Source organism: Scomber japonicus, chromosome 1 (assembly GCF_027409825.1).
Source record: "Scomber japonicus isolate fScoJap1 chromosome 1, fScoJap1.pri, whole genome shotgun sequence".
NCBI classification, from domain to species: Eukaryota; Metazoa; Chordata; class Actinopteri; order Scombriformes; family Scombridae; genus Scomber; species Scomber japonicus.
This window is the reverse complement of record NC_070578.1, coordinates 29,211,000-29,223,806: the sequence shown is the minus strand read 5'-3', so window position 1 is coordinate 29,223,806 and position 12,807 is coordinate 29,211,000. Positions and strand designations below refer to the sequence as shown.

Below are 12,807 nucleotides of genomic sequence, written 5' to 3'. Positions count from 1 at the left end.
TACATAATGCTACAAAGTCATCAATCCTGCTGCTGATTTAGAAATTCTTATAAAGGGCAGTGTCGCATTGTTCTGTGACATTAATTAATGAGAAAATAGCCAATGCATTTTTTTTTCTTCTGATAACACAGATAATACTTTCCCGTGCTTCATCAATCATTGTTGGCCATTTATGATTGAGGAAACAGCTGTAAAGTTTGACACCCACAGCTCAAAAAATGCTAGTCACCGAATGCTAAATGGACGGACATAATATTACATATGCCGCATTATGAGTGGCCACGCCATTGTTGTTGACACTGTTTATGTGTATGTGTCACGTTCTCTCTGGGCCACTGCCTGGCAATTTTCTGTTCTGTTGTCCTGTGTGTCATGGTGGCTGGCAGGCAGGCCCTGTCTGATGATGTCAGTGTGGTTTAACTAACTAGGCCAATGATGTTTGGTTGTGCACCCCTGTGGATGTGTGTCAGTGCTCTTGTCATTTATCTTGAAACAATGAAGGAGAGAGTATGACAATGGGTGTGTAAGAGGGGGTACAAAAGGAGAAAGGGATAAACAGCATTATGGTGATTTGCTCCATTAAATCTCATCAGTGAGATGAAGGAGAGTAGATACAGCTGCAAAGAACCTCAGCCATTCTAGCTTACTCATCTGTATGCGGTCAAAAGTCAAACAGTCTTGGACATCGCTGTGACAGTATTTCACATCTTATGTTGTAGTGCTCACAAGAGATGCTGCCCATGACAATAGGGCTGCAAATAATGATTATTTTCATCATCTATCAATCTTCAGATCATGCTCTCTGTTTAATGACTAATTGTTTAGTCTATAAAACATGAGAAAATAATGGAAAATGCCACACCTTCAAATTGATTTTCTGACCAACAATCTAAAACTCAAAGACAGTCAAGTTACTACAATATAAAACAATGCAAAGCCTCACATTTGAGAGGCTGGAACCACATTTTTGGTATTTTGGCTGAAAATGTAGTTGACTAGTAGATGACAGTAGATGATTCTCTTGATCAACCAAAGACAGATATCATTTCTGCTCAGTGATTGTAGGACTGCATCACATGCATAATAAAAAGAGCAATTATATATGTCCTTATTGGACTCGGATAGGGAGACAGGGGGTCCACTAACTCCATACAGTAAGAAAATTGTCTACAAACAGCTCCATAAATGTGATTCCATCAAAGTCTTTTCTCTGTTGCATGCTGTTTCTTGTTAACATTTCCATTTCTGGCAATGTGATGGGAAAAAAAAGTGACAGTAAGCCTCGCATCATCAGCAAACGCAGCAAAGAAAACTTAGCAGTCTGTTCAAACCTCACAGCTCGACACCCATTTGACGATAACAAGTGCCTGGTGCACGTGGTGAGGTCTGCCAATGTGCGCTACAATAATTATAATGAGAAACTAAACTTTCTCAAAATAATGACTATGATTCAAAATAATGAGATACTATCTCAAAATATTGACTTAGTATCTCAAAATAATGAGAAACTATCTCAAAATAATGACTTATCTTATGCCTTACTAGTATTTTATTATTTTGACTTACTAAGTCATTATTTTGACTTACTAAGTCATTATTTTGAGATACTAAGTTATTATTTCAGTCATTAAGTCATTATTTTGACTTACTAAGTCATTATTTTGAGATACTAAGTTATTATTTTAGTCACTAAGTCATTATTTTGAGAAGGTTTCTCATTCTATTGACTTATAGGATCTTTTTTCATCACATTGGTGGAAATGGGCTTCGATAATTGACAACATTATTACTCTGTTTTGATTTTACACCCAGACCCTACATTTAAGATCAATGAACTCAAACATACAGAGGGGCGCGCCGTAAACATAGATAACAACAAATAGAACAGCTGTACAGAGTCGCTCAGAAGGACGACTAGAAGATCACCAAAATAAAAAAATGGATGTCACTTTAAACAACAGTAAGTATTAGTCGACGGGTGACTTTTTAAATCCACGAGTAATCCCCCATATTTTCTTTTATACAGTCTATGGGTAAAAATTAAGCATCAGATAGTTTCCCGATCTAGCTCCTCTATATCTATGACCATTCAGTCGTGCTTGAACAACGTCGTGAACGCGCATGTCAGGTTCGCTGCGGAGATCCTGCTGCCTCGGCTCTCTCACGATTAATCGCAGGGATGGTGTTGACAGCGAGAGGCGACGGACGACGGGCCAGTTTTACATGCTAAAAACTAGGTGACAGGGCCTGGTGAAATTAAATTCATACAAACCTCGAAACACTAAATCACCGTAACCTCTCTGCCTCCTGTTTTTGTGGAGGGAGGCGGTGGACGGGAGCTGCGAGGCCGACGACAACGTGAATGGTTACTGATGGCATTCCCAGTCGGTGCTAGATGGAGAAACCGAAAGGGTGGACTCATTATAAATAATTAAAAAAAGAAAAACCTCATCTGCTGCTTTAAAATATAAGGAAAATGCATCTGCATCAGGTGCTGACGGGAGCTGTAAACCCTGGAGATTGCTGCTACTCGGTGGGAAGCGTGAATGACATCCCGTTTACGGTGAGGTTTTATTTTGATATTACTTATATTCGCTCCAAGATGACACCCACTGAAGCTAAGCTAGCTGGATAGTTAGCTAGCCTACCTTAATAATATATTGGCTGTGCGAGCTAAAGCGCTAGGGCTAGCTTAAAACACTGCCGCACCGAGGGATTCACAAACACTAAGTCGACTCTACTCGGGGCATCCCTATCACAAGCCCTTCTTTCATTCGTCTTGACAGTCAAGTCACACACACATTGACAAGCTAGCGTCCTCAAATAGATGCTAAACGGTGATATATGTATTTATTTTTATATATATATATATATATATATATATAAACCTAGTCCTCTACCGTTATATTATTTATCGCTGCTAGCCACTCAAATGACCTTTAGCTGCATCTCGTCACGTTAGTATTACTGCAAGGGAATCCCTTTGCGCAACCACAACAATATTGGCAAATATTTGCGATAGGTACACGCTATATCCGACTCTTTTTTTTTTCTTCTTTTTTTCCCCCAGTGCACATTACAGGTGACTGTGTATGGGGGCTTTATGAAACTGCGCACTTAAACTAGGATGTAAGAAAAAGAAAGAGATGGGAGAAAAAAAAGCAGCTTATTTTTTGTCTAGTGGCAGAAGTGGCTAAGCTTGCTACCATTTGGCGTTAAATCCTCCTCACGGATCATTAGCTCCCTGTCATCCCAGCATCAGCCGCGCCAGCCATGACGTAGAGAGCCTTATATGGACACATGAGCTAGAGGGGCTGGATGTGCACAGTGTGTGTGTTTTGTGTTTGGTGATGGAAATAATATAGTGTCATTCATTTACGTTGATTTGATGTTTGTGACACAGAATACATAGACTTGTATACATATGGGCGAGGTTGACATCAATTGCTTAGACTTTATACACTCACTGGCCTCTTTATTGGGGACACCTGTGTAATCTAATGCAATCCAATACAACAACTCTGCTATACATACTACATTTATGAAGGTTATACATTTTCAGGAAGGTGAGATTGCTACTCTGTTTATTACTAAGCTCATAGTGGGTAATGGTGGTGGCACTTAATTATATTAAATGGAGTTCATAATATTTTGTCCTCCCCATTTACATTAGGGCCTGACTGATTCTGGATTTTTGGGGCAGATGCCAATGCCGATATTAGAGTAATAACATTCTGTTATTGATATATTCTTATCTTATATATACATTTTCCAAATGTGGTTACCAAACACTTGTGACAAAGATATATAATGGAGGCTGTGATATTTTACAGTTTAAGAATAAACTTAATTTTTCATAAAAATGACATTAGCACACTGAAGCAGTAAACTTCACTGAGAGTTTAATATGTATATATTAAACTTGAATTAGGAAAAAAAAATTAAATATACATAAAATGCTGCCTAGACATCTTTAAAAACAATATTGGTACAATATTGACCGATATATCAGTCAGACTCTAATTAACATACATGAGGTGGGCAAAATATTAGGAACACAGTCTGTCAATATATTTCACCTCAGTACACCACCACCACTTAGTAGGACCTTAGTAATAAACATAAAGTAGAATTATTGGCCGGTGAGGGTAGTTTACACACATGCTGATCATACAATATGCATTAAACCAAATTCTATATGTGTGTGATGCATTGACCTCTGAGGTTATAAATATTCTTTGTCTGTCTTAGGTCTGGCAACTTCCCAGCATTTCTCTTTGTGCCTCACGTTGACAGAACCGAGAAGCCCCAGTCAATATCCCATTTAGTGCAGCCAGACGTGGGAAGAGCCTCTAATATTACAGCCTCCTTTTGTGATGGCAAACAGGAAAAAAGCACACAATAGATCATAACTACCAACTAATGTGTTGTCTCTCGTGCTTCAAAATGATCAGTCGACGTTAATGTAGAGAAAGTAGAGTGTAATAGAAAGCGAAAGTGCATCATCCTGAATCACCTTTTTTTTATTGAGAGCAGATGATGATTTTAATGATAGCTGGATTATCTTTTATTACATCCCATAAGGAAAACCCCTGGAAAAGACACTTATATGGTATCCTTTCCGTGCCAGCTTTTTTTCTAGTCTTCGTATAACCTAAATCTGTTCACAGTAAAAACATGATATTGTGTAATTTGTTTTCTTGCAATAAAACAACAGAAATGAGTATTTATTATTTATTAGTCTTATAGAAAGAAAAGATATTCACAATCACCATGTAGTAATCCACAATAACATTTTATAGAATATGAATAAAACATCTTTTAATGCTGATTTTTGACATTTCTTTTTAATAAATACAGGTCAAACTTGTACATTTTCATATAAAAATGTGTATTAGCTTCACATAAATGATCCATTTTATTTCCATTTTTGTAAACTTTGGGTCACATTAGGAAAAGTCCAGCTACAATAAATGTGTGTATGGTGTTTTTACAGCTCTGAACAGTATGTAAGGGTTAAGGGTTTATTGACAAGTAAATGATTGTGAAAACCTTGCCTCGACAGACAATTTCAGTCAGTGTTATAGTTATATATTCTACATGACAGCAGGTTATAGCAAAAGCAGTGTGTCTGCGTTAGTCAAACTCTTCCAGTGCGGGCTCAGATATGTTGCACTGCACGCTACCATTCCCTCATGCTGAGAACACTGTTAACCTGCCAAATTGCTGCTAAATCTACAGCCTGGTCTGGTTTGTGCATGCAGCCTTTTAGAGAGGTGCTGTTTGTTTTTATTTTTCAGTGATGCAGACACCCTCTCTCTCCTGTCTGATAGTTTCCTGTCTGTCAGTAATCCTTGCTTTATTCATTTCTGTTATAATTATAGAGTTGAGTTGCCCCACTTTCCCCCCTCACAATGTCCCCCGATCAAGGCTATGTGGATGTAAACGGGCGGGCTTTGTACCTAGGGTCATATCTGCTCAACAACATAGGACAGGGTTAGCTGTGAAGCTAAAGCCTTGCATGTTGCCTCAAGGCCTCAGTTTCTATGCTTGGTGTTCTCTCTCTGAGTCTGAGAGGGTATTTGAAAAACACTAGACATCATGTCCAATGCATTTACACTCACATTGACCCCTAGGCTTCCTAGGCCAGACCCTGATGCACACATGCACACAGTCACGCACACATGCATGCACACAGTACCTACAACAACCATGAGTGTATCATTTCAAATGAGCAAGTACGAGGAGGCTAGTCTACACTGGATAGGAACCAGTCTATGTCCATGCTGGACCTATCGTGCATTGAGAGACATGAGAGTATTTTTGAAGGTGGAGTGATGGACAGTAAGAGACAGGTGCTCAGTGAGCCAACAGATGGTGGTGGATGCAGATTTTGTGTTGAGAACTCGCTGTACCAGAATGAACGAACTAGATAGCTAATAGATGGGATCTGTTTGTTATTTAGACAAAAGGAAATAGGGTTTTGTTTTGGGTTTTTTGTCTCAATGAAAACTCACACAGATGACGTAACAGTTTAATCAGCAACAGAGCTGGTCAAGAATGAGTGGTGCTAAAGAAATACAGACCCAAATGTCAGATTTTGCTTTATTGCACTGCAGTAATAATAATCTCTGTATTCAGTCAAATGACAAAAAATGACAACTCTTTACAGTTTTTGAGTTATTTGGTGTGGTTTGTGTCTGTTAACACTGAGATGTATATGATAATGTCCTCTTGAGGTTGCCAAAATCATGAAGAGAAAACACTATTTTTTAGCCTGTTGTATTATTTTTCATGTAAATGCTTATACAAACAGTGTAGTGGGTTTCATATTCAGAGCTACACATGTGTGAACTACAAATACAATGTATGTTCCAACTACTGTACAAAGTGATAGACTACCTACCTTTGTCAAGGATTCATAATTCTCTAAACTGTGTATTTACTAATAGAAAATATTTATAGTGTTTTAATCTCTATGTGGACCTTGATCCTACATCAGAATATGATTATTTCCAGATAATGTAAGATGATGATGGTGATTGTTTGGAGGTAGCTGTCACAGGTGTGTGAATAGGTTCAGTGTGAGGATGACTCTTGAATGTTTCAGACTCAGCCCACTGACTCATGGCCATGTTACTGAAGGTAGAGTGCTGTCAAATGTTTTGCTGGATCGCAGTGTTTAGGTATGTGTGTCTTCTGCAATTCCACAATGCATTCACTCAGGGAGTTATGTCATTTTATGTCAAATAAGCCACTCATACAAGAATGTGGCAATCTACTACAGACAAATATGGCATATCAAAACTGAAATGACAAGCTAACCTTTTCCAAACTCATCAATCCAGTTTTCAAATATACATTAAATTTGGCTGAAATAGGTCCAGTCTTTTTTAAACTAAGCAACTGAAAGAAAGAAATAGCTTCTTTATAAACTGTGTTATGGTAGAGTTATTTGCTTCTGACACGACTGGTTCCTTTCACAGAAATCAGTTAAATATATCTTTGTAATATCCTGAAAAATGTCAGTACACAAACAGAAACACACCCTCATTCATCTCTGTTTTGCGATCCACTACAGTGTTCAAATGTACCCACTCTTGCGGACTACAGGATTAAGTTGGAAATGTTATGACCAACAGACAGCATGGAGACAGATCGGAGCTGGACCTGGTGTAGTTTGGCTGCTAATGCCCTCTGTTCAGCTGCAGTCATGCTGCAGAGAGAATAACAAGGCCCATATGCAGTGACTATAGACTGTGGGATCAAAGTACATGTCTGAGCTTTAGGTTTAGTCTTAATACAGACTGATAAAAAGACCACTTTGTTCTAGGTTAAGAATTGATGAATTCATATTTTTAAATATTTGCAGCTGAGGCTTTTAACTGCAGCTCAGAGTCAGCAAGCTTGCCCAAACATGAAAATGTAACAAATGGTAGCAGCTGTGTCTGCAGAACATGCTCGCATGATTGCGTTAGGCATGGGGAATAAGTGGCATTTGATGGAATGAAGGCAGAAGTGATCTCTCACTCTCTTCCTCTTATCTGCTTTCATTATCACAGCACATGACCACATTCACACTTTTCTTTGGAAACACATTTGTTCTGAAAAGCAGCTGCATCACCGCCTTTTAGGGTTTATCATCATTCAAACAGCATTTAAGATGCTCTTAGCTAACAAAGACGTGAATAGATTTATGTATCATCAGTAATATAAAGATGCCTTCTGGATGAAAAGAGCCATCTTCTAACAGACTAGAAATGGAGTTACCTAAGTTTTATAAAGCATGATTTATTTAGTCCAGATGTGGACTAAACAAATCAGCCCAAAGTGGTGATTCAGTGAGAGTTGTTTTTGAAACATCAGAAATTCATAGAAGTGTTCTCACATGCTGCATGTTTGACCAACAGGAAAGGTCATTATTAGGACATCTGTAAACCTAAGCTTTACATGGTGCCTGCTAAAAAGTAATTTAAATAAAAGGTCACATGTCTCCAACAGACGTGACTCGAAAACTTGTAGTTCCCTTTTTTTTTTTTTTTTTTACAAAACAATACTATTACTTTGCAGTTACTTCTCTGCTCACTTTAAAAGCTGCTGCTTTATCAACGCTAATGTGTGACAGGGAGTGACTATTTATCCAAAGGCATCAACATTCTCCATGTAAGCAACTCACATGAGTGACAGGAAGGAAACCTCGCTGCTTCAGGGTTGCACTCATCAAGTCAGCAAATTTAAAAGCCGCAGATATACTTGGGCGTTGATCTGCGTACATTCACACCAGGCTCAGTGACTTGTTAATGCCGTCTGTTGTTGAATCAAACAAACATCCTGACAGCCAGCATTATATTGGCGTAGAACTGGCGGCAAGCAGACAGCATATCTTCACTTCATTTGTTTGATTGTTATATAATTTCTAATCTATTAGTTTATTTACTTTATGATGTCAGATTTCCTCAAGTGTTATTGTCTCTCAGCAGATGAATTCAGTCATGCATAAAGACACAGTGTACAGTCTGTGTGAATGTTATTGTGATTACGAGAACATAAAAAAACAACTCATCTATTAACTGATATGTTGATAAAGACCATGTAAAGTGAATTCAGACATTTTCTTCTAAACACATTAAATAGGTCATAAATGTATTTCTGAAAAGTGTGTAAAAAGCATTTCAACCATTTAGATTTGAATTGTGGAGCTAGGCTTCACAAACTGTGTTTCAACATTTGTGTTCAGGATTTAGTGGCACTGGGCGGGTCTGACAATCATTAACTTAAGCCCACCCCTGCTGCTGTAGAGGTAGAAATACATTCAGGGCACACTACTACTACTACAGTCTACAGTTAGCCAGTTAGCTGAGTTAGCCACTGAGTTAGCCGCCGAGCTAGCCGCAGAGTTAGCAGCAAAAAGCTCTCAGACGTAGTTTCTGGTAGAGGTGGTGACTTTGATTGACAGGTGACACTTGGTAGGGGGCGGGGTTTCAGCGTACTCGGCGGGCACTCCCATAGCGTTTGGGAGCAGAGAAAGAGGCTGACTTTTACACAACCTTGAAGCCTAATATATTTGGCGATTTTTTTAATCATTCAAATTTGGCAGGTTGGTTAACAATACACTTTTCTGTGGTATATCAAACTCTGAACACATATTTATTCTTACTTAACACAGACTTTAATGAACCAAGATTGGCAGCCTTTGTATTAAAGCTTTCATCTGTATATATTAAGTTGTGTCAATGTTTACCATGAAGCCACACAACAGTATCAAGCTGCTGCAACTAATGAATCATCCCACTTTGTGTCGCCATCCATCAGGACCTTGTTTGTCTGTGTGTGTTTTGTGTGTGTGTGTGTGTTTGGATGATGAAAGAAATACAGGACACACACAAACCCAAACAAAAAGAACAAAGAGATGATGATAGCTCATCCTGTTTAAAGTCAGATACACTCATGCTTGCCAGCCTGGCTCAAGGTCCCACCAGGTCCAAATTACCTTGCTGACAAAGAGAGCAGTCTCTTAGCCACATTCTCGTGTGTGTGTGTGTGTGTGTGTGTGTGTGTGTGTGTGTGTGTGTGTGTATGGGTGTATGTGTGTGTGTGTGTGTGTGAATGTGAATGACAGAGGGGTGCAGAACAGTCCTAGACAGTGCGTGACGGTGACTGCTTTTAATTCCAGCTGTAAGGAGCAAATGCCGCAGTAATAGTAAAGTACACACACACACACACACACACACACAGGACCGTCCTTGTTTCTCTTTGTGCTTATCTCTAATCCTGCTGTAACAATCATTACTATAACTTCATCCCCGGCTGTCATTTTATATTACGCCACACTGGCTGTAATGTTGTCCTGTTGTGTGACTCAGTGGTTCCCAGACTCTCCTCCTGTTCTCCTGAATAATGAACGACACAAGCCGTCGTTCTGACTGTACCGTTGTTTTAAAGGCCAGCTCGCCTGTCTCCCAGGTGCTGCCATTCTGCACATGTTTGCCAGCCGCTAGCAGCCACCATTGTATCAGTTTACCTCGCTGCTCATAATCCAAATCTTAATACAGGTTAAGCAATTAGCACATGCTGTGTGTGTTTTGGGCTGCATTTTGTACATGAGTAGGTGTTAGTTATTTTTTCATGCAGTCGATCTGCTGTGTGTCGAATTGCCGTGCTAGTTTTACCATCACGACCTGCCAGTGTAATGGTGCTTTAGAGTACTTTTAAATTATTACGTTGTCAATTAATCTGCCAGTTATTTTCTTGATTAATCAATTAATCATTTGGCCAATAAAATATAAATGAACATTTGTAAATTTTATAAGGCAAAGATGATCTATATATCGAATTGTAAGAGAAAAGAAAAACAGCAAATTTTCAAACTTTAGAAGCTGCAGCCATCAAATGTTTCAAATGTTTGATTGATAAATTAATTGATTATCAAATTATTTTTCTTTTGGATCAGTGAATTGACTAATTGTTGCAGCTCTGTTGCCATACTATGTTAATCATGTTGTTCCATGCTCCTTTCAACGAATACATTTATATTACTGCCAAATCTTTGACGGCCTGCTTTTAGTAATTTATATGATAATATATTGTCTATATATATATATCAGATGTATTCATGTAGAAATTCAAGGCAGTATAAAACATACAAAACAGAACAGTTTCCTACTCTGTATGAAATATGAAGCTTACTAGTGAATGGAGCTCCGTGTTTTTAAGTCTTATTACTTGAAACAAATCTGGGATTGGGATTTGTTCCAGAAATCCTAACTGGAGCTTTTTAATCCATTTTATAGGGATAATGATCATTTTCAGTTTCAGTGGTTTTATTTGTTTATTGTGGCTCAATCTGATGTGATGCCTGTTTCTTTTTCAGGCCTATGGCTCAGGTTGTGATGTAGTGATCTTGGCGAGCGACTTTGACTGCGTGCAGATTATCCCGGGAGCTCAGAATGGGAACATACAGGTGGGCTGTGTGGAGTGCTCCCACCAGCTTGGCAGGGTAAGTGTTGGCTGCACACTCAGACACACTCCCACATGCAGTTTTCGTTTTTTAGGTGTAGCAAGTAGACATCATCAATTACAATGAGCATAAAGAAGTACATTAGCCCTGGATTTGCTCTTGTCGCGTACTGCTACTCTGTTCTCTTGCACTACTCTGTTCTCTTGCACCACTCCCCACCTAACCCCTCTCCTGTGGGAATGACTGTGCAGAAGCACTGATGGGGTGAGTAATGTTGTGGTGATGATGAACACGGCTCTTTATTTTTAGATCGCAGCATCCTACGGTAACACAGTCTGCATCTTTGAGCCTCTTTCTACCAACCCAAACAAACGCCACAAGGTGAGCATTAATGGAAGTGTTTAATGCATAAATAGTTGTTCAAATCAATACCTGGTGAGATTAATCACACTAGTTTGCCAATAACATTGCATGGTGTGTGTCGCTCTCCTGTCACTAACAGCAGCTTAACTATCAGTGGCAAAAGACAGGACAGTTCTTCCTCGATGCCATCACCTACAACCTGGCCTGGGACCCACAAGGTATGCCAGTGCTTTCTGTGTTTAACTGATTCACTGACACTGTCTGACTAAATTAATCCACTCCACACACAGCTCCTGCTCACAGCCCCCTTTAGTTTGTCTGGAAGGACGTGTGCATTATGTAAGAGCCACAGTGTGCATGTGGCTCTGTGTACAGTAGTAGCCAACGTGGGACATGGGGTGTTTAACTCAATGCTTTTGTGTCCTCAGGGAACCGTATCCTAGCAGCAACTGAGCGGCTCCAGCTGTGGGCTCCGCCACTGACAGATGCCCTGATAGAGGAGGAGGATGGGCAGTTGAATGATGATAAGCCCCACCCTGTCCTTAATGACTGGAACTGTGTCTGGCAGTGCAAGTATGTCTAACAAAGCTATTTTTGCTCATTTAAATATAAACACCTGGCATGATTGACATGGGAAAAAACATTTCAGCTTCGGTTTACTTATTAGGTTAGCAGCAGAATTAATCCAAAGATAATTTGGTGTACAATCATATTTATAGCGCTAGTGTTGATGAATTAAATATCTTCATGACAGCTTAGTTTACTAGCAAATTGATTTGCCTGGGCAGACGTGTGTGTCTTAATTTTCCTAATTTCTTCCTCTCTTAGCTCTTGTAATTTTTTCTTGTAAATCTCAAGTGAGTAAGCACAGACTTTTTCCAAGTTTTTAAATTGAAAAATACTTTTCTCATTAAAAAAAAGCAAATTAACACAGAATATTTGAACAGTTGCATATTAAATTCATGCAATGCTTTTTCTACTTATGCTAGTTGAAAGTAAAATGGGATGAAAACATTTCAGTCTCTTTCCAACAGCAGATGTTTTTAACTTTTTTCTTTTATCAGTTCAGAGTTAGTACCATCTCCATGCAGACTAAGTATTAACTTTAATTTATCAATTTGAAGGTGGTGGAATCATTTTTCATACTAATAAAAACCTATAAGCATATACTGATTATCTAAACTAATTTGTACGCTGCTTCAAGCAAATGGTTTGGATCTACTGTTGCAAGCCGCCCTTGTGAATCTGTGGACTGTGCTCTGAGCTGTGCAAACAGACAGGCATTAAATGCCATATTAGTATTTGTCATCTGATGACACAAGTGCATGCCCAGGAAGCCACAAGAACAAGGAAGTACAAGCACTGAAATGGCTGATAAATCATGCACAAAGGATCTTCACACACAGCTGACAGCTGACAGGAGAGTGTTTTCATTTCCAGGGAGTGTTTCCTATGGAGAAGTGAATATAGCTAATGTCATTGTCTAT

The 12,807-nt window shown here is 39.0% G+C and overlaps 1 protein-coding gene across 3 annotated transcripts in view; it reads left to right on the top strand.

The window, feature by feature from the left end:
• Nucleotides 1–2,190: 2,190 nt before the first annotated feature.
• The window catches only part of dmxl2 (Dmx-like 2), a 40,814-nt gene continuing 30,197 nt past the window's right edge, over nt 2,191–12,807 (top strand). For 2 of the 3 annotated variants that reach the window (XM_053322500.1, XM_053322516.1), the window contains exons 1-5: nt 2,191–2,563; nt 10,871–10,996; nt 11,267–11,338; nt 11,460–11,538; nt 11,749–11,893. In XM_053322500.1, the coding sequence (XP_053178475.1) occupies nt 2,477–2,563; nt 10,871–10,996; nt 11,267–11,338; nt 11,460–11,538; nt 11,749–11,893 (509 nt within the window). In that variant the 5' untranslated portion in view covers nt 2,191–2,476. The remainder of the gene's footprint in view (nt 2,564–10,870; nt 10,997–11,266; nt 11,339–11,459; nt 11,539–11,748; nt 11,894–12,807) is intronic. The other variant, XM_053322508.1, reaches the window with a different exon arrangement.